The following is a 26965-nucleotide window of genomic DNA, read 5'->3' on the forward strand; positions in this document are numbered from 1 at the left end:
AGCTAGTAGTCGCTGTGCAAGTAAACCTCACTCCTCTGATCTCAAGAGATGTTCTAGTGGCTGACACTAGAGGTTGTAGCCTTTAGCCTCCTTGTTAGAGTGTCTGACCCTCAAGCCGGCAGACCCAGGTTCGAGTCCCGCTTAGAGAGGGTCTCTACATTCTGCAGAGCAGACCCTTTCAGATACAAGTTCAGACTTCTTTAAATCACCATGAAATCTAAATTGACAATTCTTATTTTTCTATTAAATACTGCAGTATTTTTTGTAAGGATTTATCTGTGCACATTGTATTTTTTTATATGTAAAGTACCTTTGTAACCTCAGCATCCACAGCAATAGCAAACCACAACAATTCAACGAATATCCAATGGACAAAATCAAGTTCCACCCTACATTTTTTTTTTCATGTTCGAGAAGCCATTTCACTCGGATATACGAAAAGAATTTTGCAACTTCCGTTTCATGTTGACTTTAAAGAGCCACGCCACATTTAAAGATATAAAAGAAGACATCTCGGTACAGCTTTGCAATCATAATATGATTCAGAATTAAATATGCAATTATGGAATGATTTCTAAGAGGGTATTGTTTGTATGTTAATGAAACTATTGCATTCTTCTAAAAAAAACTGACATCACGCAGAGCAGACCAAACGCATCAGCATAAGGTGGGCCTTGCATTTTAAATGAGAGCAGAATGAAGAAGTAATCAGCAGAAGGTTTTCTCTAATTTCATGTAACTGCTGACAGACACCACGGAGCGCATAATGACAGAAGCAGGCAGGCATGCGGACACACTGCTGCCGGTGATTGGTGGGGTGTAGGGACCGTAGAGATGACTTGACACCCTTGGAGAGCACAACACTGATGAGGTCTCACCTGCAGGCAAGAAGGGCAATGCTCAAAGGCCCCGATACCTCTCTCGCTGGGCCCTAGACAGCCAAGGCTCCTGACATATGTCATTCCCAATCTGTTCAGCGGGAACACTTCTTTCTGACATAACCTGTCAGCACGGCACAGACGGCCACCAACATGAAGCTCAGAGAGCTGTGTTGATGCAATCCACTTCCTGCTAATTGGTGTTTTTGTAATAACACCATCTGTTCCTTAAGAAAGTCAGACTCTGTCTCTAAGAGGACACAATCTTCCAGAACAAATGAATACACCAGACAAACAATGCAGAATTTTTGGGGTGAGGGCAACTTCCACAAGGTGAAGACTGAAGATCTTAGGGGAAATAAGAAGAAAGCTGTGTTCTAAACATCTGTTCGTTCCTCACTTCTAATGAATGCATCATATAAGCGGTAATGTAGGCTTTAAAGACTGCAATCTAATCCCATATGAGTTATTTCATGCACTCAAACAGAAATAATCACTCAAAAATCACCTCATTGTAGAAATCTGTAACCTACAAACATGCCTTTTATAGAAAAAACACTTTTAAGTATGAATAAAAAAAAAGGTTCATCCAAATAGAATTATAAGTGTGGTATGAAAGATTTTGCCTGCCATCTAGTGGAATATAACTGTTACTGCACTCCACTGCAGAAACTAAAACTATTACTGCTTTAATAGCCTACTATTAAGTCGACATTTTTATAAGTGGTTGTCGTTGTGATTAAACAAAGGTTATCATACAATGATCCTGTTTACTTGAGTTTCATTCTGATTAATAAAGTTTTTGATTCTGGAAAAATCAGAATATTCCAAATATTTATTCAACAAATTTATTTACTAGCTCTTGCCATTTATTACGTGTAGGCCTAGTGTTATTTTTGACAATAATTTAAACATTCATTAATTCTCATTCATGTGCTTAACGAAATCAAACAAGAGCACGAGACATTTTACAGCAGGCTACAAAGCAAATGAAGGCCACGTAGCCTATTTTATATACATTTAAAATATTAGTCAAATAAAGGCTCAACGCTTAAAAAAAATGTATTTAATAGCTAGACTGACACACAACTGTCTGATATTACTCAGAAATTGTATTTGTACTTTGGACACTGTTGGGCAACCTACTCGAAAATAGCTAGCTAAGCTACAAAAACGTATTTAGGTATGACATTAGCTCATATCACACCTCAACCCCTCTTTTGTGTAGGCTGTATATTGTTGTACGTCATATATTAATGGAGTGGTTTCACAAGCAGTGCAACTGTAACTTGTCACCTTACCTGAATATGTGTGTGTGCCTACATTTTATGTTGTATGTCCTCGACGTGGGAAGTGCTTTATCTTCGGACTGCAGAGTATATTTTCCACATATTTCTGTTAATAACTGTCCTCCTACACACGGTGGGCGACTAAACTATTTAACGTTAGGTAGGCCTACAGCACAACGGGCGAAGCTGTCTCTTCTACAGTTTGGATACCAGCCCAGGTGATTCTTCGGTTGAATGAGTGGGTCATTTACGCGATCGATTCAACCTCATGATGATGACGACTTAACATGGTCAATCATTCCAGAATTGTTTCCAAGACAAATTGAACGTTTGCGTTTCACACTATAGCCTCTAATAATCAACAAAATGGCTTCACTACTGAAAAATGAATAGGCCTACCTGCAAATGTAGTTACACTAGGCTAGCTTTGCTACTTTTACATGCTACATTTTTGGACATGATCAGACTATTGGGTCTAAAGCATAGCCTGCATTCCCAAAAATTCAGATAAATAGCCATCTGTCAGTTTCAGATTTCTAAATGAGAGCGTTGTCTTAAGACAATCAGGCTGTGTTTAAATGACATTGAATTCTTGTTCATGTAAACACAGTCAGTCAATGATTAAAAATAGTTTTTTAAATATATAAAATAACCGTTTTAAAGGGATGGTTCACCCAAAAATGACAATTCGGTCATTAATTACTTCCCATGTTTTTCCAAACCCAAAATACTTTTGTTCATCTTCTTTGGAACACAAATGAAGATATATTTTTGGAATAAAATCTGAGTGAGTGATTTCTGTCCCTCCGTTGACAGCTATATGCAACTACCACTTTGACGCTTCAAAACATTTAGCCTATTACGAGATCGTAAAACTAATCAACATGAATTGAGCGGTTTAGTCCAAATTTTCAGAAGAGACATTGAGCAGAGCAAATTTAATTTAGGCTTTTATTCACATAAACATTCATTAGAGCACACATCAGTTGTGGCAAATGGAGAACCAATGAGGTTCATTCTCATGTGTTACGCAGTTTGAGCTTCCGCAAGAATCAGTGAGGATTGTTCTCACGTGTCAAGCAGGTTCGGTTGAGCTTCTGTTTATGTTCGCTGATCAGTGTTTAAATGTGAATAAAAGCCTAAATTAAATCATGTTCACCATATAAAGCCCTCATAAGATTTGGACTAAACCGCTCAATTCATATGGATAGTTGTTACGTTTGGAACAACACGAGGAGTAAACGCTGACAGAATTTTAGTTTTTGGGTGGACTATCTCTTTAAGACTTTAGGCTCCTTAAATAGGACTCACAGTGGAATGCACAGTGCACACAGCTAAATGCAACGTGTTTTACACAGGCAATCTGTTACAGTGGGATCAATTCCATGGATGATTAAGCATGATAATGAAGGTTTTTGGACATTCTCCACAGAGGCGCAGACACAGCAGCTGGTGACATTCATAAGCGCATCACAATGAATTCCCATTACTTTCAATGATCATGAAGCCTGCTTTTGGCAATGTTACAAACCCAATAAAATCGCTAAAGTATGCCATATGTGTCTGTTAAGAGGGGAATTAAAGTCAAATTGCTTTATTCATAGTAAAAAAAAGAAAGCAAATCCAGCAGCTGATTTTGTGCTTTCATATTGCTGTTGACATGATGGTCGATTTAATTCACAGAGGGCAATATATTAAAGATGTAAGCTGGAGAAGAAAAATGCCATCACGTGCAGTTATAATCATATTTTACACAGGTGTTTACAACTTATAGTTTCAAAACCTGAAAGAGAATTAATATTGTCACATCATTGGATATATGCTCTTGACAAATCAGTTTATGTTATGTTATGAGCTTTTTTGTATTTTTTTTATATAAAGTTATGTTATGAGCTTTTTTTGTATTTTATTTTTTAAATAAAGTTATTAATATTTTTTATATAAATGTATGTTATGCTATGTTATGTAATGTTTTTTTATGTTATGTTGTTATGTTATGCGCTTTTTTGTATTTATTTTATTTTTTAATATAAATGTTATATTATGTTGAGCTTTTTGTATTTTTTATTTTAATATTTATTTTATTTTTTATATTTATGTTATATTATGATGTTAGGAGCTTTTTGTACTTTTTTATATAAAGTTAATATAAATTAAATATAAAGTTAGTTTATGTTATGAGCTTTTTGTATTTTTTATATAAAATTATTTTATTTTTTAATATTAATGTTATGTTGAGCTTTTTTGTATTTAATTTTTTTTAATATAGTTATTTTATTTTTTATACTTATGTTATGTTATGATGTTACGAGCTTTTTTGTATAATTTTTTTTAATATAGTTATTTTATTTTGTATATTTATGTTATGTTTTGATGTTATGAGCTTTTTTGTATTTAATTTTTTTAATATAAAGTTATTTTATTTTTTTATATAAATGTATGTTATCTTATGTTATGTTATGTTGAGCTTTTTTTGTATTTTTCTAAATATAAAGTTAATTTCTTTTTATATATAAATTATGTTGTTATGTTATTTTATGTTTGAGCTATGTATGAGCTTTTTTGTATTTAATTTTTTTAATATAAAGGTATTTTTAATATAAATTATTATATATTATATTATATTATGTAATGTTTTATTTTTGTTATGTTATGTTATGTTATGTTATGTTATGTTATGTTATGTTATGTTATGTTATGTTATGTTATGTTATGTTATGTTATGTTATGTTATGTTATGTTATGTTATGTTATGTTATCAGTAGACCAGTAGAGGACCAGTAGAGGGCGCATGGTGACTTTTAGCTCCATGGTAACGGCACGGCGTTCATCCAGATTTCCTGCCGCAGCATAAGCATTGGCACAACACTCTTTTTAGCGTTTTAAATACATCATGATTCTTTTAGCATGAGGTTTTATCTTTAATGTATAAATCGATATTGTTTTCGAATCATCATGAGCCGCACTCCTGATGCAAGAGCGAGGTAAAAGTTGTCCAGATTTGGTATGACGCTTGGGAAGCTAACTAGCCAGCTAAGCTAAATGATACAAACAGTATTCAGTCTGCTAGCGGGCGTTTTATTGTGTAAATGACTATATAACTGCATAAGCACAACTTGCATCAGTATATTAAAACAGAAACTGCATAGTTATCTATGTAACCGAAATTAAAAATTGCTAACAGAAAAGCATGTTTGCACATTTCGAAGATACAATACATTTTAAAAAGAAAAATGCTATACATGACGTTTTAACTGTATTATTAAGACATACCTGTTTAGTTTTGTATTATAATTTTTAAAATCAGATAAATGCTGCTGCTATATTTTTTTATAGATACTACAGAAAACAGTTTGTTTTAAATAGCTCTTGTTTGAAGAGACTGTATCTGTGGTATACTTACTTATAGTCTTGTAATGTGGAGTTTTGCTCTCGCAGAATAAATCTTATAACCCTTTTAACATGTTGATGAAGGGCAAATTCTATAGTCTACATGTTTATCCGAAAAAAATTCCCTCAGTCAGATCATCTTCATTTTTCATGTTGCACATTACAGAGACATCCAGACCAAGCAGATTCAGGACAACATCACCAATGTAGAGAAGCACTTTGGAGATCTGTGCCAACTCTTTGCTGGTTATGTCCGTAAAACTGCACGACTCCGGGACAAAGCCGACCTCCTGGTCAAAGAAGTCGGCATTTATGCCGACACAGAGACACCAAACCTAAAATGTGGATTGAAGAATTTTGCAGATCAACTGGCCAAGATTCAGGACTATCGGCAAGCAGAGGTGTGTTTAAAACCATGAAAACATACTTTAGCTTATTTGTGTTTCCTACTAATGTGCAAACACGTATTATTGTTCACAGGTGGAGAGGCTGGAAGTGAAGGTTATAGAGCCTTTGAAAGCATACGGAAATATTGTGAAAACAAAAAGGGTAAGTTTTTCTTCATAAGCCCCTCAGTGATGAAGTGCAAGTAAATGGGTTCATATTTTATAGTTAAAATAAAAATGACCTTTTTCCAGTGATCTCATGAGGGCAGCATTGCATCACATTCTGAGTAAGCATGATGTACAGTGACTCTTGTCACAGGTCAAAACCTAAGAACTCAGGCGCTCTGTTCTTACCAACCTTTTGTGATTTTATTTAATTTATGTACAGGAGGACCTGAAGCAGACGCAGACTGCAAGGAACAGAGAGTCCAAGCAGATGCAGCAGCTTGAAAAAACGAGGCAGAGAAACCCATCGGACAGACAGATCATTGTATCCTTACAATCAGATGTTATCATTTCTTCTTTCACTGAAACTACATAGCTATGAACTTGAAGGGTAGTAAAAATGTCACAGTTATTAGTCAAATTACCCTGTAGATTAGGGTTGTCAATCAATAAAAAATGGATATTACATTTAATTACATGCAAAATATTTGCTGAGAAAGCTCCAAAGTAAAGATAATTTTAGACATTATTTTGTGACATAAGTAAATTAATTAATACATATAAAAGTGGCATTAGAAGTCAATATTGAAGTAGACTCTGGGCTGGTTCAAATAGAAAAACGTGAAATGGGTTTCAAGACTTATTTTTAACTTGAGCGCTGCGTTTTTAGAACACTGTGTCATGCTCAAGACAGCAAAAAATGCAAACACAATGGCCAAACATATCAGTCTAGCATGTGTTTACATAGAAAAATAATTAAAAAAATAGCGCAGTGGAATGGGAAAAAAGCATGTTCTGTGTGAACGGCCCCTTAGGGGTCTTTGGCCATCTGCCATTTAACATTTAAACTTGTATGATTCAAAATGCCTGCATACATCGCTGCATATTTTGGATTGACACACAACATTTTCAAATATTATCTTAAAGGTGCAGTAAGGGATTTCTGAGAAACGTTGTTGAAAGTAGATCAGACCAAGCAGCGCAACAAACTTGTAGCCAATCAGCAGTAGGGGGCGTGTCCACTCATGATGGGGGAGGAGAGAGAGTGAGCAAGAGGGAGATTTGAAGAAAGACTGTAGAAAGAGAGATGGCTGAGGGACATTACAAAAGAGAAAAGGTTAAAAAAAGTGTTTCTCAGAAATCGCTCACTGCACCTTTAATATTGTAATATTTTCCTTGTATCGTAATCATTACGAGCACAAGTTGTAATTGCTGTCTAGCATGTGCGTTGTGTTAGCTAAACCAGGGGTTTTCAAACTTTATGATGCCAAGGACCCCAAAATATGATGAACCTTTTATGAGGAACCCCCTTCCTAAAATCCAGGTATTTTTATGTATGAAAACATTTAAACTGTTAAATAGTAGGTGTGGCATTATAAATACAACATATTGTTTCCAAACTTAAATTGGCTATACTTAATGTTGGATGTATAAACCTGAAGAAGAACATTTTCAATTAAAAATGATTTGAAAAAGCAACTTTCACAATAAATGTATGTAAGCAGCTTATGTACTGCGTTAGGAACCCCAGTGAGCAAGATAAAGGGGACTAGAGTGAGAAAAACACTAGAAAGATACAAAGCAAACATATACATTTCTGGAAAGTGTATACGGCAAGAAAGGAGAGAAACATTTAGAAATGAAACTTTTAGAAAATGTTTGGTAGACTTTAACCATTTTTGCTTTGTCTTTTTATTCTATGAAATATTCTGGGGACCCCTTAGAACCTTCTGGGGGTCCCCGGACCCCAGTTTGAAAACCCCTGAGCTAACTGTATTATAACTGTATATTATTGCCGTATGGACATTTCTTTGATACACTCATCTCTGGCTGATAACAGAATACGTCTTAAAGCTGCTTCCTGTAAGCTCCTTTAAAACAATAAGTATTGTTAAAAGTGCTATACAAAAAAGCTTGAATTTAACTGAATTAAATATTTGGATACAGGTACTGGGGGTTTAAATAAATGTGTTCATTTTTCAACACATCAATTTTAATACAACATTATTAATAACATGAATCGACAGTCTTACTCTTGACATTTTATTTGTTGTAAACCACAGAATTACAGATAATACCTTAACAGCCTTTCTCAGTCACAGGTGGGCCTTGTATGCAACAAACTGTAACATCATCTTGACTACAAACTACTTTTATTTAACTTAATTATAATCAAGTAGCCTGTTACTAATATGCCACATATACTAAAGTCCCTTTCAGACTAGTCATTTCACTCGACAGCCATCTTGGGCAGCTATTTTTGAAATCACAAATGTAATCTGACAACAACTGTCTCATAAATGTTGTTTCTAAACGCTCAAATTATCACAAAAAAATCAGACTGGACCAGGCAATGTGCATGCACATGTTTTAGAAAACTGACTGTTTCTATAACAACCAGAGCTTCTAATGGCAGTTGCAGTGACACAATGACTTTTCCATTTGCCGATTGGCTCTTTTACTTAAAAGGACGGACTTTTAACACAGTTGCACTTTCTCCCATTCATAGTAATACAAGTACATATAACTATAACTGAAGTCTCTGCATATACTTAACTTGATGTGAAACTTCTCATTGTGCTAGTTTAAAACCTCTCAGTAAGCTGATTGACTCTCATCATTTATGTCTACTGCTTGGAACACTTTGTGCTTTACGTTTTACTGTCGGCTGTGTGATGAAAGGCTGAGAGTGAACTCCAAAGAGCCACAATGGATGCCACACGCACGACTCGCCAGCTGGAGGAGACAATAGATGACTTTGAAAAGCAGAAGATTCGTGATATTAAGGTCCTTGGACAGCATGGTTGCTCATATCTTAAATATATCACCTTATTTGGAAGAGAGAGAAAAACACATTTAAAGGATCGCTCCACTTTTTTGAAAATAGGCTCCCCTTGAGTTAAACAGTTGAGTTTTACCGTTTTCGATTCCATTCAGCCGATCTCCGGATCTGGCGGTAGAATGCTTAGCATAGATCATTGAATCTTATTAGACCGTTGGCATCTCGCTCAAAAATGACCAAAGACTTTCGATATTTTTCCAACTTAACTTGACTCTTCTGTAGTTAAATTGTGTACTAAGATGAAAATTTGCGTTATGAACCGATATGGCTTGGAAATATACTCTCATTCCTGCGTAATAATCCAGGAACTTTGCTGCCGTACAATGGGTGCAGCGGCACGATGATATTACGCAGCACAATCGAAAGTCTTTGGTCGTTTTTGAGAGAGATGCTAACGGTCTAATCAGATTCAATGATCTATGCTAAGCTAAGCTAAAAGTTCTACCGCCAGATCCGGAGATCGGGTGAATGGATTCGGTAAAACTCAACTGTTTAACTCTAGGGGAGTTGGACAATGAGCCTATTTTCCAAAAAAGTGTTCCTTTAAGTACACTACCATTCAAAGGTTTGGGGTTAGTTTTTTGTTTGTTTGTTTTTTTAAAGAAAGAAAGAAATTAACTCTTATTAAGCAAGGATGCATTAAATTAATCAAAAGTGAAAATTAACACATTTATAATGTTACAAAACATTTATATTTCATATTTCTAATAAATGCTCAACTTTTTATGCATCATAGAATCCTGAAAAAAATGTATCATGGTTTTCACAGAAATATTAAGCAGTTTTAAACATTGATAATAATAAGAATTTTTTCTTGAGCACCAAATTATCATATTAAAATGATTTCTGAAGGATCATGTGACACTGTAGACTGGAATAATGATGCTGAAAATTCAGCTTTGCCATCACATGAAATATATTAAAATAGAAAACAGTTATTTAAAATTGTAATATTAATTTACAATATTAATCGTTTTACTTAAAGGGATAGTTCACCCAAAAACGAAATGTTTATGTTTATCTGCTTACCCCCAGGGCATCCAAGATGTAGGTGTCTTTCTTTCTGCAGTAGAACACAAATGAAGATTTTTAACTCCAACCGTTGCAGTGTGATAGTTGTATAATGCATGTCAATTGGGATATTTTAGAGTATGAGAGCAATGTGAGTAAAAACACATAGACATAAGAATCCTTATTATACCCTGTGGCTCGTGGCGACACATTGATGTCTTAAGACACTAAACGATCGGTTTCTGAGAGAAACCGAACGGTATTTATGTTATTTTTTTACCTCTTATCAGACGAATGTCATCTTGTTTTCCCAGCGCCATAACTTCTGTCAAATAAGGTCAAAATACTAGCGCGATCAAAGATATATATTCATAGATATCTATGTATATATCTACGATCGCGCTGGTATTTTGCATGTATTTTGACCTTATTCGCCGGAAGTGATGGCGCGGGGATGGGTGATGCAGAGCCATAAAAAAAATGAAATACATTTTTAATTATGGATATTTTTCTTACACAAACGCATCGATTTGCTTCAGAAGGCCTTTATTAACACCCCGGAGCCGCGTGGAGCACATTATTTGACAGACCGATTTTTTTATGGACTTCAAAAACAGAGCAACTATTACTGCTATTAAAATGCTTGGATTAGCCAGAACATTTTTACTATAACTCAGATTTTATTTGTCAGAAAGAAGAATGTCATATACACCTCGGATGACTTGAGGGTGAGTAAATCATGGGCTAATTTTCATTTTTGGGTGAACTATCCCTTTAATGCAGCTTTGGCCAGATTAAGAGACTTCTTTCAAAAACATTATAAAATTTTACCGAACCCAAACCTTTGAACAATAGTGTATCAATATAATTTATTTTTCTATACATCAAATATTCCAGCGCTACTTCAGAGAAATTAGTATTTAAAATGTTCTCATGTTTCCAATGCAGAAAATTTTGGGCGAATTTGTGACGGTGGAGATGGCGTTCCATGCCAAAGCTTTGGAAATTTACACAACTGCTTTCCAGGATATTCAGAATGTAGATGAGGAAGGAGACCTTGAGGTGAGCTCTCAACACCAGCACCGCTACTCTGGCAGTCCTGCTGGTTTGAGCTTGTCTGTCTTAATGTCTAATCAAATTATATTCTTTCTCCTCCTGAGATCCCCCTACTGTCATAATGATGAAAGCTCTGGTTGCTGGGGTATAAGGCCCCCACCAATCCTAATACGTAAAAGAACCGGAGAGGCATCTTGCGAAGCGTGTTCAGTCAGCTGTGGAATGTTCGCACTGGCTAATGCATTTATGAATTCATAGTTTGGCATGCCAAAACTAATTTTATGCTCAAGACTCTGCGTTTGTTAATATTTCCTTGACTTGCCGGGGAGAATTTTACATTAATATTATTTCATCAGGGATTTTTTTAGGGAAATGTTTCCTTGTTCTGGTCTGAACTTTGCCTGTAATTGGATGTGGAAACTTGTAATAGTCATATATTGGCACATGGTGACAGTTTTATGAAGACACAACTAAAGCATATAGAGATGGGTCATAAATATTCCTCCTGTAATATTTAACTTGAGTTAATAAAGTTGAGGTGACATTGTTTGTTGGCACACCCTCAACAGGACAGAGTGTGTAAATGTTTTTCCAAATCTAAATGACATGTTTCTCTGTTGCTACAACACAGTATGTGGTACTAGTTTGTGTTGACTCATTTCTCTTTTTAATATATCTTGTTTGAGCCGGCTGTACTCGTTATTGTTTTATTATGTGGCGGCTGAGTGAGATGACATTAGGTTCTTGGTGGTCCATATGAAGAGCAGTCTACAGTCTACCCTTTTTTTGTCTTGACAGGTATTTAGAAATACACTGCACCCCCCTGATTTCCAGTCACGGTTAGAAATAGTTCGTGCCAATTCTAAACTGTCCCTGAATCGAACTGGTACATCTATGAGTAAATCAGGAACAATGCAGGTAAGTGCTTCCCCATATCTTACATCTACATTTACAATAGAAAACATAGATAGAATAGAAAGTGTTAGTATTAGTGGGTCAAGTGTTGACAAAAAAGATCTTTGGATGCATTACGTATTACAGTAGAGGTCCATGATTAATCGTTAAAAGATTGCGATCTCAAATCAAACACACACGCAACTTGTTCCTAAATGACAACCATACGTCTATAGTCCTATTCGGACGGTAATTGTTTCTCGTGTGGAAGTCCATAAAAATACATTTGCATGCCACTTCAGTAATAAACTCGTGCATTCGGATGGTGATTTATTAGGGCTGTATGATTAATCGAAAAATAATCGAAACCGACGTATTTTTCCCATGCCGGTTTTAGTCACGTGACTACGCCCCGTCAGTCACATCAAGGGCAGTTTGCAGACACACAGAGAGATGCAGGAGCAGTTATCTTTGTTTATAGATGCTCAGAGTCACTATAGTAACTGCATGTTTTACACAGTTTATATCAGTCCCTCCAGAAAAACGCGATTATGCGATCGCGTGATTTAATGCATAATCAGCCAAAGTCCGCATATTCATGCGGGGGCCGCATTTTTTCAAATACGCCGCATAAATTGCCTATTTCCGCGTGCAAAATATGCAGGGCTATCATGATTTCATAATCCCCGCATTTTCGTTGCAAAAAAAGTCATATATATTAGCAGAAAGTTGAAAAATGTTCGTTCACACAAGAGCCGCCATTTCCGCCTATTGCCATGGGAACGTTTTGAAGTGACGTGATTACCCGACGCGAACGTCATCGAAAAGCTTCAAACCCCGTGGAGAAACTATAGATACCGGTGAAACCATGATGAAGCACAAACTCCCATTGGCCAACAAAAATAACAGCAAAAGAGCAAAGCAGTTTCCCTGTGTGCTGACTGATTTCAAAACACAGCATCATGAAGCTTTGAAGCGATATGAATCAATGAGTCGATTCAGCGGTTTGAAGCGTTATGAATCAATGAGTTGATTCAGCGGTTTGAAGCGTTATGAATCAATGAGTCGATTCAGCGGGTTGGATCGCCAAAGTCACGTATTTCAGCAGTTTGACACGCGATCCGAATCATTAATCGACTCGATGATTCATAGCATCATGATGCTGTGTTTTGAAATCAGTCATCACTATATAAGTCGTTATTTAGTTTTTTTTGCACACAATAACTATTATCGTCGCTTCATAAAGTTATTGTAGAACCACTGTAGTGAGATGGACTTTGTAACGACGTCTTTAGTAGGCTACCTTTTATGGGTCTTGAGAGTGTACATTGTGCCAATGAAGGCCTTTCTGAGCCATCGGAATTCAACTAAAATATCTTAATTTGTGTCCAACAACATAAAGGGAAGTCATTAATGACAGAATTTTCATTTTTAGGTGAACTAACCCTTTAAGAGATTGCACTTTGTGCATTGGAAGCACTCAAATGTCTGTTTTGTATAGCGACATCTGTAAAACAGGAAGTTATTTATAAATTTTTTCAGAAGTTGTAGCATATTCCTTTTGTAAAGCTACAGAACTTGATTGACTAAATGTTTTGTAAATTTGAGCCATTATTAAGGTCTTCAATAAAACAAGATGAGAAATTAAATATTCCAGCACTTTCTGTGATGTAGTGCTTTTTTTCTCTTTGTCATCAAACCGCAGTTTTTGCAAGTTCCCGCAATTTTATTGCATAAAATTGCATAAATATCCCGCATTTTTCATCGCATTTTTTAAGAAAACGTGCCGCATAATCAAGGATTTTTGCCCGCAACAATCACAAAAAAAAGCCGCATTTTTCTGGAAGGACTGTTATATAGGTAAGTTAATTGCCGTTCTTTTAGCCTACGCGCTGCCACACACACGCACAGACGGCGCGCTTTCACTTTCGTCCTTATAAAGTTTGTCAAGTGAATGTGTTTAAAGGCTTGAACATTTAAAGCGATTGTACACTATTCAAAAACAACAATACGTTCAGTGCTCAGCTTTTTTCTGTGACACAGAGAGCCGAGCCGTGCCGCGTCTCTGACAACATGCGCGCGCGGCCTGAAGGCAGACCTCTTTCACCTGCGTCCTCACAAAGCTTTGTCATTTGTATGTGTTTTAAGACCTGCCAGTTTGAACATTAAAGCGATTTTAGACCATCAGATGTGTATTATGTTGAACTAATGCCCGATATATTGTGACACACGAACACTCACAGACAGTAGTACGCACATTACATGAAGATCGCACGCAGAGAGCAGCGCAGAAACGCAGTGTCAACGCTGCCCTGTGACTAAAGTAAAGTCATTAAAGTAGCTTAGAAACTCGCTCAACCGTTATAGGCATATATTTTAATACCTTTGAAGTAAGTACAAACCACAGCTTCATAATGAATAGAGACGTTGTGAGTAATTCACACACACAATCACTCTCTCAATGCATTCAAATAAATGTAATGTAGGCGTATGTGCTAATGTATTTGTATCTGATGTACAACAAGCAGAAAGCTGCCCCATAGACAATAACTGCTGAAAGTGAACCGTTTCCTTCAAGTATTTTAAAATCACAAAGACATGCACATTTTCATTAGAAAAAAAAAAATTATACCTTTAATAGTAGAACATATTTACAGTAAAAACCTTATCAGGAACTTACTCAACCTTCTGAGGACAAAAAAAAGAGGGAAAAAAAAGAAAAGCAAAATAATCTTTCATTAATCATAATCGAGGTTAAATGTTCAATTAATTGAGGTTTTTATTTTTGGTCAAATAGTTACAGCCCTATGATTTATTCACGGTGGAGGAGCGAGTTTTGTGATCCTGCGCACCTGGGAACAGGTAATTTGGCCGGGGATTTTTACGTGGGTGGTGGGAGAAAAATCGCTGACTAGCCTCTGTCTATAGCCCTATTCGGATGGTAATTGTTACTCATGTGGACGTCCGTAAAAATAAATTAGCATGCCACCTCAGTGATAAAACTCGTGCATTCGTATGGCGATTTATTCACGATGGAGGACTGAGTTTTATGATACGAACCGGCGGGAACGCGCTGCTCACGTGGTCAGTCGAATGATTTTCTGCTGTAAATAAAATGTCGGCTTGGAATAATACAAATAAAGTCATGTAAATTCATATATCATTTAATAATAGGAAATTATTAATTATTTAATTATTTAAATCTCCTGTTTAAAAAATAGGAAGATAGGATGTAATTTAAAAAATTTGGAAATGGGTGGAAATAAGTAAATGCAGCCTCTTTATTTACATGAGGTAAACATAATGCTGCTAATTTAACGTATATAACGTTAATTACTGCCGTAATAGCGGCCCATTTCAAATGTTTTGCGTGTTTTTCTTCTCTTTCTCTTTTGAGCGGTAATAAGAGATAATTCTTGTAAATACTTTCTAGCATTTCAGTAATAAAAGTGTAGGCTAGATCTTTAAAATGCATCCAAATTACAGCGAAGCGCAATGATACGGTGCTCTGCAGTGGTCAAAAAGGATATAAACAGTGCTTTTTGAAGCGATCTCTTTTTGAAAACTCAGAGATGTGGATTCGGACGGCAATAAATTACCACACGTCCGTGGTCTTTGTCTAAAAACAGTAGGTAATTCGGCCAGGGATTTTTACGTGGGTGGTGGGGAAAAACACTGACATTCTGGATTCGGACAGCAATAAAATCACAGACTAGCCCCTGTCAATTATGAAAATACCTTACGACCTCACGAGAAACAATTAGCATCCAAATAGGGCTCATGATGAAAATTCCTTATGACCCCACGAGAAACAATGATAAGTATGATCACAGCGTATCATTATCTTTGTGTTGCATTCAAATGAATACAGAAGTATCGGGATAAAAGTTTATAGTTCGGATATAAATACAGATGTCTACAGTAGCGATCAAAATAGAGTAAATCACCTTTTGAAAGTAACTTGACGCTTCAAATAAACATTTTATCAATTAAAGGGGCCTTCCAAATGAAAGTGAACACCTGAATCCCTTCACAAAGGGCCCTTCCACAATTCCGTTAGCGAAGGGTACATGCGATGGTCATTTGACCCAGGGTGGCGTCCTCGCGATTCCTTTTAAAGCTAGGTAGCGGGAGAGTTTGAGTTAACGTATAAACAGAATAATTCAAGTTTTTTTGTTTTGTTTGTGGTATTTTACATAAATGTATCCCATACATTTCATATGAAGCTCAGGTAGTGTTGACTTGCAGTGTCCAAACAGGTGAAGATAATGAGGAAATTACATTTTCTTTCATTGCTTCCTTCACCAAGTGTGTTCCAAAAGGCTATATTGGCCCTGTCCCAAATGGCACCCAAAACACACAGGTTTTCGTACGAGTCTGCACTTTCATGACGTAATGCCGCTTTGACTGTTGGGAAGAAGTCTGCTGCATATCTCACACCAGTTTGAGCTCAGCAAAAGTTTGCATTTTCTGAAACCTAAAATGACAACTGGGACACCCTACATTCTCGAGGACTTCACGATCACATGTATGTGGCGGCCATTTTACGCCCACAAGACCGTAAGTGCATATAAAGTGTGCCATTTGGGACAGGGCCATTATGACACGCAAGTGCCCTGCTCCCTCCATATTGTCCACTTCAAGGGCTCTGCACTTCGGAGTGAGTAGAGGGATGCTCACTTCCGATTGGAATTTACCCAAAATCGTTACACCAGTAGGTGGCAACAATTGTCTGTAAAACATTTATTTGTCATTAGCCCTATTCGCACGGGATTAGTATTATCTGGGGACCTCGTGTGATTTAGAAATTACTCCCCCACATCTGAATTTTGCGTGGCGCATTCGCACGGGATAAGAAAGCCTGTGATTTTACTCAAATTTACTGACTTATCTCCCAGATATGATGTCAAGACTTATAAATGTTTTTTCGTTTTAGATATAGCTGTATGAACAAGTGAAGTCTTTATGAGTGAGTCATTGAACCAATTCATTCAAAAAATATATTTATTTCTCAATTTAGCCAGAATAAAAATTTTAATTACTTAAATTATCATATGGATAATATTAATGTATTTATTCAAAGAAAACTTCTACTTCAATACAGTTCATTATCTATTGATACCCCAAAATGATACACAACGTAAAACAGGTTAATATGCTTCTACTTCAGGGAATAAAATCAAGATTTTCCATTATTCAGTACTGTCTTAATAGCATATTTCTTATCATATTTTTATGTAAGTTGCGTTTGAATCCCAAAAACTGCGACTGAAAGATTTTTCTTCTGGTGTAGTCAAGAACATCTAGCAGACAGAGGAAAAGGGATGATGAAGATGATGAGGAGGAGGACGATGATGAAGATGAGGATGATTTGGAGGAAGTGACTGATGACGAGCATTAAAATACATTTTCATTGACATTTTGTCAAATATCCTCAGCATATCCAGACAATGACATTCCCGAACTGCATTTAAGAGTTTTTTGAATGGAGATGAATTTGCATCAACAATAAATATAATGCAATGATAGTTGAGTTACGTTAGTTAAAGGTCAGTGCGTGGTTATATGTTGGCTCTTTTGTAAATCATATACTATGAAATTATATTATACTGAATAACACCTTCAAAGAGGGTGTTGCTTAAATTTTTTTAATCATTTTAAATATCCACACGTCTTTTTGTGTACAAAGTGCCAAGCTGTTCTGGTGATCGATATGACATTTGGTTAGAATGTGCCTTGGAGAATGTCGGTGTACCAATAAAGCTGGCTCTTGCTTTTGCGTAATAAGCCATTTTCATGATCTCAAATGTCTGAGTGTGCATTTGTTCTTCTGTTTACAGAGCGTACATACCGAAAGACTCACTGTGGGTACGTTATACACAGAAACAATAGTGAACCCCTGAAACTTGACCCGCCCTGTGCTCTGCATCATTGTATCTAATAGCTTTTATGTAAGTCACGAATGAGTCAGAAACAGTAACCAGTACTACTGGTATACTTATGACTAGCAATGACAGGAGCTAGAAATGTTGAAAAAACATCATTAATATTCATTTATTTATTAAGCACTTTTACACAACTGGCCATTGAACAAAGTGCTGTACAATATCTAAAAAACACATAAAGACAATCACAACCATCAAAACACAACACTAAAACCACAGTGAAATAACATGCGTGTGTCTCAGTTATAACTGAAATGTACGTTTATGAAATCAGTGTATGAACCAAGAATGAAGGCCACTGAAAATGTGGACGTGCACTGTTTATCATAAAAATATGTTTGTTTTTTAATCAAATGCATGCGTTTTAACTATCTATACAAGATATTCACAGTGTTTAGCATTTCGTCCCCTTGGAATTATAAGGTTCTATCTGACGTTTTTGTCAAAATTGAGTTATTCACATATTCTTATTCTGTGACAACTTATTTACATTATGTGATGTTTTTTTTTAAAGTTGTGTACATTTTGGGACTTTTTATTGAAAAACAAAAAGGTTCTATCTACAAAGTCGAACTCTGACTTGGCTCTATAAGGTTCTATCTGCGTGAGCCAATCAGCACTTCGAATGCACAGAAGAGGACCAATCAGGATCAACTTTATAGGTTGTGTCGCCGGCTTTTTCCTTGACAGGAAAGATCGCAGACACACAATATCTGTGAGGATTATGGCACACTATGCAAAGTTTTTAAGAAACCTCAAGATCGACAATTTTACTGACGATCTTGTCAAGGACAGCAGCCCGAATTCCAGGCATCACGTATAGTCAGTGAATCATTTTTCAATGATTATTAAACTTTATGAATTAATTTGCTGAAGCATGTCTGTTTTCTTGCAGTTTTTAAAGTCTTAAAATGTCTTAATTTTTACAATATTAAGCCTTAAAGGTCAAATAGTACAAAGTTTAATTGACGGGGTCTTAATTACAACAATAAACGTTAGCATGTTATTTCAGCCATACTGATGTCTAGAGAGAAATACATTTTATCTGGCCCACTTTAGGTGGAATAAAATCCTGCTCAGATGTATTACAGTAGCTGCTTTCTGTCTAAACAAAAGAAAGATGAACAATTTCTGCAATAATGTGTTTAATTACCCACCAAATTGGTACCAAAAATTTACATCTGCACTGGACAAAATATTTAGACCTGCCTAGCTTAATTTGAAATGTCCTAAATACATGGAAGTGCTAAAAATATGAAATAAATGTCATAAGAAAGGATAAAATTTTACATTCCAACACATGTTGAGACATTGTTACAACATTATTTTGTATATTTAATGTTCAAATAATGGTTTGGCAGATAGAACCTTATAATTCTAAGCGAAAAGTGTTTTTTTAGAATTAGAAGGTTCTATCTGCATTTGACCCATTCCAAAAATCCCCATTTACAATTTTGAGAGGATTTTGATATTGTATATTTAGAATACATTTAGGGTCCCTGTTATTTTCATGTTTGAAAGAAACTTGTTCCCCATATACATTTTCCTATATGTAATGCAAAAACTTTGAAGCTCAATATCTCAAAACTGCTCAGAACGCAGATAGAACCTTATAATTCCAAGGGGACGATTTGTAAAGATTTCATGAATTAAAATTATAATTGGCTGCACCTTTGGACTGAGAAACGAATGGTCGTAGCAGGTCTTTGTCTCCAGGTGTGCGGATACGTGGCGTTTCGTGACAGATGCACAACACGGCCATTCATTCAGTGGCATTGAGGATGACTATATCTGAGGAAAGGGTTCCCTTCTCGCCCATCTGACTCATCCTTTATAGAGGCCGTAATGGGAACTAGTGTGTGTTTGTGTGCGCTGTAGCGACTGACTGTACTGAATATTAACACGATGGTTGCCTCGCAGCGGTTTGTAAAAAAAAAAAAAAGGGCATAACTACAGCATGAGTCACAGAGAGAAAGGTGCTGCAGGCTCTCAGTACACGTTCCCCAGTATATACACTCTCTCCATCCGTCAAGCAGATGCAGAGATTTGGCTGTCACTCTAAAACCCTCTGTGACCTCTGCAATGATGTGTTTTCGACGTGCATCATCTCTGAATTACTGCACGACTGAAATATTTGTTTTTATTGAATAACATTGTTTATCTCTCTATGATACATGCATTACACATAGTACATAAGTAACCATATCTAAATATCTATTTTTTCTAATTAAAGAATAAAAATAGCAAATAAATAACAGAAAAATACATTTCGACATTTAGAAAATATTTGTTTCTTTAAAAAATAATCTCAAATGTTTCTTATATTATCAAAGATGTATCAAATTCTGATGTATTAGAAATGTACAGAAATGTTTTTCAAAGTCACAATGAAACAAGTAGCGACAGGTCTCTTCTGCCATAATGTGACGTACATCCAAGTGTATCGGATTATATATATAAAAAAAAAGGTGGTTGTATTCATCGGTTGACTAGATTTGCAGTCGATTGTGAAGGGGTGGGTTTTAGGGTGCTTTCACACCTGAGCATTTGTTTCGGAAACTGGTGCGTTTTCTCCCTTGGTTCGGTTTCGTTTAGGCATAAGTGAACACGGAATTCACGCTCGGATCGCACCAAAACAATCGCTCCGAGACCACCTGAACGAGGTGGTCTTGGCCCGAGTGCAAACAAACTCGGTGATGGTTTGCTTGAGGTGTGAAAGCAATCCGACCCAACGGACCAACAAACCAACTGTTATAATTCCTAATGGGAAATGTGCTATATAAAAGGCAGTAGTGTATGATTCTGTGAGTGAGCACATTAGTTATCACAGTTGAAATCCGAAAGAGCACCTCTTCAACTCAAAATGTTGTGTAATTGCGCTTTGTGCGAGAATGCTGTCCTGATGAAGCCTTGATTCCTGCTCTAGCTTCATTATAACATTTGTATAGTGTGTGTGCGTGTGTCTCGACACAGTTAACCTATTGACAGCGCTGGGAGATCCAGAGAGAGCGTTTGAATTTGCTGCAGTATTAATAGTAGTATATAATTTAACAGCGGGAATGATGGCTACATTCGTATAGCGTTTGAATTTGCTGCAGTATTAATAGTAGTATATAATTTAACAGCGGGAATGATGGCTACATTCGTATAGCGTTTGAATTTGCTGCAGTATTAATAGTAGTATATAATTTAACAGTGGGAATGATGGCTACATTCGTATAGCGTTTGTGTGTCTCGACAGTTACAAATAAAGCTACAATAAGCTCATGCAGCAAACTCAACGTAGAGGGAACTGACCAATAAGAGTAGAGTTGTACTCGCATGTGACTGGTGTGAACACATTTTGGTACCATTAAAAGGTTGCCTTGTGAAAGCGAACCGAACCAAGAAGAAAATGCAACATTGTAACAAATTATGTCCCTGTTTTGGAAGAAAACAAAAGATCTATAGGTGTGAAAACGCCCTAACGTAGATTGAGATGTGTTCACACTTGACATGTTTGGTTAGATTAAATCGAACCCTGGTGTGATTGCTCTGTTAGTGCAGTCCATTTCAATACGTGTGAACGCTGCCACCTGAACCCTGGTGCACACCAAACAAGCGGACCGAGACCGCTGAAAAGATGGCTCTCGTAACTCTGGTGCGGTTCGAATGAAATATGAACGCTGCACTGATCAATGACATGTTAACGAATCAAAAATGGGACATGATATCACAAGATGCAACCCTAAAAAGGTTCAAATACTCAAGTTTCAAATTTTCTTGTCGTTGTTGTGATGTTAAAGGGTTAGTTCACCCAAAAATGAAAATTCTGTCATTAATTACTCACCCTCATGTCGTTGGACACACGTAAGACCTCCGTTCATATTCGGAACACAAATGAAGATATTTTAGTTGAAAGCTGTTGGCTGAGAAAGGCTTCAGATAGGCCTCCATTGGCATTCAGTACATTGACACTTCCAAGATCCATGAAAGAAACTTAAAACGTTGTTACAAAGTCCATCTCACCACAGTGGCTCTACAATAATTTTACGATGCGACGACAATAGTTTTTGTGCGCAAAAAAAAATCAAAATAACACCTTTATCCAACTTGTTCTCGACTTCCGTGTGTGCCTCCACGACGCATGCGCGAGAATATGACGTAGCGCCGGCGTTCGGGAATCCATGAAATACACACTTAAGCCCCATTTTGAGAACTACGCCGAGACCTAAAGCACGATCAATGTAGAATCCAACAGCTTAGACACGCGCGTCTTTCTCTGCTCGTAAACAAATCGCTTCTGGGTCATGTGTCCGAACGCCGGATCTGCGTCATATTCTCGCGCATGCGTCGTGGAGGCACACACGGAAGTCGAGAACAAGTTGGATAAAGGTGTTATTTTGATTTTTTTTTCCGCACAAAAACTATTGTCGTCGCATCGTAAAAATTATTGTAGAGTCACTGTGGTGAGATGGACTTTGTAACGACGTTTTAAGCGCCTTTCATGGATCTTGGAAGTGTCAATGTACTGAATGCCAATGGAGGCCTATCTGAAGCCTTTCTCAGCCATCAGCTTTCAACTAAAATATCTTCATTTGTGTTCCGAATATGAACGGAGGTCTTACGGGTGTCCAACGACATGAGGGTGAGTAATTAATGACAGAATTTTCATTTTTGGGTGAACTAACCCTTTAACCATCACAGTTCGGTACTACAGGCATCAGAACCTTGTCTCCTCGCAGCAGATCTTCGTTTGTGTGTGTGACGGAGGGATTCCTGCCTCTGTTTTGACTCCTTTACACATTTTACCCCTTTACACAAGATCTTCACGTGTTTTCAGCTGGTCAAAATACCATCAAATGTAGGCTACGCACATTAGCCCCACACACAGCATTGTTTTCGGTAAGTTCCATATCGGAATATACGTAATAAAAGCAGACAAATCAGGTTCAAATGCTTAGGGTTAAGCAAGGAACACACCAAACCGACGCCGACCAACTAGTGGCAATGAAAGCAGACCGCTGAGTTGGCTCATGCCGGCAGCGTCTGGGTCCAAAGTTGTCCTGACACACCAAGCACATATCATAACCACGCGACTCTCTGTCGCAGAGTAGGAAATTACCGTATAGACAGGAGGAGAAGCTTGCAGGCAATCTTTTGCTGTCTATGAGGCAATCGGGGGGACGTGGAAGCATAAAGTCCGATAAAGTCAAGGGAGAAGCATGGGGAGAAGCCCATAGAGAGCCAAAAGCAACGGGACAAAATATTTCAACAACGTGATTCAGATTTCACTTTGCTAAGTGGACCAGGACTAGATGGGGGGGTTTTTTGGTCCGGACCAAATGAACCAAGCGAAACAAACTACAAGTGTGAACACACCCTAAATGAATGCAGAATGCTGACTTTAATGTCACAATTGGAAGAGCTCTTCAGCATGTGTTTCCCTCAGAGAGTGAGAAAATCAAACGTCATGTGGCTTAAAAACCACATATTTTTTGTTTCTTCTAAGACTTTTCTTTTTTTTACAGCAATGTAATTTGTTGGGGGATTTTTGCTTTATTCCTAGAAAGCTAAAGCAAACTATTGCATTTTCCCCATTCAAAATTCTTTGGAATTTGCATTATGAATCAAGTTGCAACATGTCCAAACCAGAGGCTTATTTACCAAGAATTACCTTGCAATTCTTTATTCACAGATTTAATTAATATTCTCTTCATCAGAAATTCAAATGAAAGCAAAAAACTGGTTAACCATATACTATGTTCTGAGTAGAAGTACCTACACTCCAGGTTTGTTTTGTCACCCGGTGCTTGTTTTCGTTAATGGTTTCGACATCCACCTTCAAAAGCATACTGCTGCCACATATAATATTGCGCAAGTGCTTATCTGAGTCTAGGATGATATAATCTGCCAGAGATGCCTTGGGGTCATAAGCTTACAGCAGGCGGAAAAGAAATCTGTCTCTGCTAGCTCTGACCCTCGGCTGTACAATGAGATGAGATTCAAGTTTATTGTCATTACACATGTACAAGTACAATGCAACGAAATGAAGTTTGGAGCGCCTCCGAGCCGCAGCTATTTAAAGCGCCGCCACATGTGGATATGGATATGCAAATCTGCATGGTTGGGTTAGTGAGTGTAGAGATATGTACGTACATTCCATTATTAGAGTTCAAATATGCAGTAGGTTTAATTCGGCAGTCTCCTTGCACCAGTGTCTTCTATGTTTTAAGTTCCAACTCTGATTCATTGGAGAAGCATGTTGTGTAAAGCACCAGACCCATACATAGTTTCAGAAATAGGGAGTGGCTTCACCCCTGAACAGAATTTGGAGTCAAAAATGTTGATTTAAAAGCGATACATGAAACTGTAGAGCGAGTATGTGACACGCACCTACAGAAAGTTTGAAGCTCTGACAGTGTAAAGCTCAAAATCAGTGGCAGATCTGTGAGGAAATTATTGTGTAGGGGTTCAGGAAATTCTCATAAGGTCAAAGGGCAAGACACCAGACCCCAGGGGCCTTTCAACCATGAAGAACCGTCGTTGATCTCGACCTTATGGGCATAAATCCTGCTTGTTTGAATTGTATGACATGCAAAGACGTAGACTGGCTTCGTGATTAAGCTATAGCCTGCGATATGAGAGGAATTCATTACCCACAGTAAGGAGCCAGTGGTTTTACTAATGTCTGGGAACAGAGCACTAATTGGGAAAATCCCATAGGATTTATACAACAAAGAGGAATGTGTCCCAACTCTTTATGACCACACATGTTGTCAGCCAAGCACATTTTCTGTTTCCATCAGACGTGCCAACTTTGTGCTGGATCCAAACAAACGTTGTATTTCCACAGGTGAGACACTGAAGAGAAATTGCACTGCAATGTTTATATTCTCACACGTTTTATCATTATACTTCCATTAAACTAATGAAACTTGCGTCATAAGACCGCTTGTTTGATAAGCAGTGTCGTAGTGCGCTGCTTCTATGAGAGCAAAGCCCCGAATTCCTTATCAAGCAAAGTGACGTACGGCTTCTCAAACTCCATACATGGCCTGCTGGGCCATGTGTCATCAGAAATAAACAGAGCAGGCAGAGACGAACAAGCGGTGGCGGTTTCAAAGGAACGGATAAGAGAGACAGCTACGGTGGTTTGTTTTGGAAAAAGTGGAGAGGTTTCCATGGAGCCACTATTTGATCCCGTGATAATTAGCTCATTGATTGCACAATGTCCTCTCCGTTGGCTGCGAGGTGGCTTCATCGACAGGATCCACGATGCTTGACGTGAGCTTAAAACGGCTCACGATCAAAACAGGAAACACGGCGGAGGGTTGTTTGTTGTTGGACATCCGCACCGTTTTTTATGGTTATTGCTAGCCCAATGGCAGAGATGCCAGATCTGTGTAACAAAACCAGTCCTTGGCCAATAATAACCGTCCCAATAGCCAATACATTTTTTCTTTAGATGACGCTAAGAAGCTAAGCTATCTTTTATCATTTTGATTATTGTAATTCTACTGGCTTCCCTAGCTACAATTGATACAAAATGCAGAAGCCAGAGTACTATTGAAATTAAAAAGGAGAGAGCATATTACACTGGTTGCCAGTTCACCAATGGAAATGTAAGGGTCTTTTATAGTTTATAAAATACTGCATAACTAGCACCTTTATATCATTGACTGTTGTTTGAGATGTTCCAAATCGTAGTTTAAGATCCTCTAGTGCTTGTCTTTTGGCATATTATACACAGTAAAATCAGCAGTGTTAAAAGTTATTAAGAGTTAAATGAACAATCTACAGTGTTAAAGCGTAATCTTCTTCAGTGTAATTATGGGGGTGCTACGTAGTGTACATTTATTTTTACACTGAAAGTGCAAAAAACCGCGCCGAATAGTTTTGACTCCGCCCTTCGATGCCTGCTGCCTCTCCAGCCGACGACGCCATTTTATCTTCATTCGACTCAAATCATGAGTTGGATTGCTTTTCTTTCTAAAATGAAATATTAAGTACATTTGTTAACATTTTTAGTTAAATATGGTGATGAACACATTTATAAATGATTAACTGCGCGTTTTTGTCAGGATTAAGGAAGCTCGTCAAGTTCGTGAGATGCCGAGATGTACAGAGGAATGTGAACTTTTCTCATGCCTATTTAATTTCCTAGATGGAGGTGATTTTACGTTTAAAATATTTTTGGTGTACTTTTTACACTATTTAGATTGGGACCATATATGATCCGGAGTAGTGTTAAAATTAACACTTTAAGTGTTAATTTTACACTGCGTTTTTTACTGTGTAGGTAGGTACAGTAAATCTTAAGCAATCCAGTGGTGCTTCTTTTAGCCACTGTATGCCCCAAAAAATAGTAATGGTCTACCAAATGAAGTGAAAGAAGCTTCAAGCATTCATATTTTTTAAAGGCGAGTTAAAAGCTAGTGTTCTTATCTATATATATATATATATATATATATATATATATATATATATATATATATATATATATTAGTTGTTAACGCGTTAATGCATGCAATTCCTTTTTCAGTTTAACGCGCTAACGATATTTAACGAAATTAACGCAGCATTCATTTTTTGTGCCATCTTTTGGCTAGCGTTACATTAAATGATCACGCTCCTATTCATGCAAATGCTTTTAAAACATTCAAGCACGACGTCAAAAGAGAATGCGTTGTCTGTTAATGTCCTGTCTATGTGACACACAACGGACAGAAAAACGCCACTATCAAGTTTTCTTTTTTACGCTTGAACCTGATTTTAGGATCTTAAAGTGACAGCAGCCACTAATGCTGTCTGTCATTAATGTTAATCAAAGAACAAAGGTAACAGAGACAATTACTTACTGCTCTTGGCTAAATAACTTTTGTAGCTTATAAATTATGCAGTGCAGACTGTTTGATAACTTTATTACATTTCTGTATATTTCCTACCTGTTAGGCCGCGTGTCCACCAAAGCGTTTTAGGCAGCTGAAAATGCTAGGCGTTCTGCTGAAAATGCCTCGCTTTGGGCGCTTGAGAGCGTTTTGGCAGCACAGCTTTTTTTCCGTTGAGACTCTTTGCTTGTTATGATACGGAATAGGAAGTGTACAGTACAGGTACAAGCAGAATGTTG

General features: G+C 37.1%; 1 protein-coding gene across 1 annotated transcript; it reads left to right on the forward strand.

Moving 5' to 3' along the window:
- Positions 1-4952: 4952 nt before the first annotated feature.
- cibar1 (CBY1 interacting BAR domain containing 1) lies at positions 4953-17712 on the forward strand. Its single transcript, XM_079829747.1, has 10 exons — positions 4953-5151; positions 5724-5958; positions 6038-6106; positions 6332-6433; positions 8205-8233; positions 8449-8458; positions 8791-8895; positions 10910-11023; positions 11816-11935; positions 17205-17712. Exons 1-10 carry the CDS (start codon positions 5123-5125, stop codon positions 17310-17312), a joined length of 921 nt encoding a protein of 306 aa, XP_079685873.1. The 5' UTR covers positions 4953-5122; the 3' UTR covers positions 17313-17712.
- The last annotated feature ends 9253 nt before the right edge of the window (positions 17713-26965 follow it).

The sequence above is a fragment of the Gobio gobio genome (genome assembly GCF_949357685.1).
Source record: "Gobio gobio genome assembly, chromosome: 11".
Classification (NCBI taxonomy): domain Eukaryota; kingdom Metazoa; phylum Chordata; class Actinopteri; order Cypriniformes; family Gobionidae; genus Gobio; species Gobio gobio.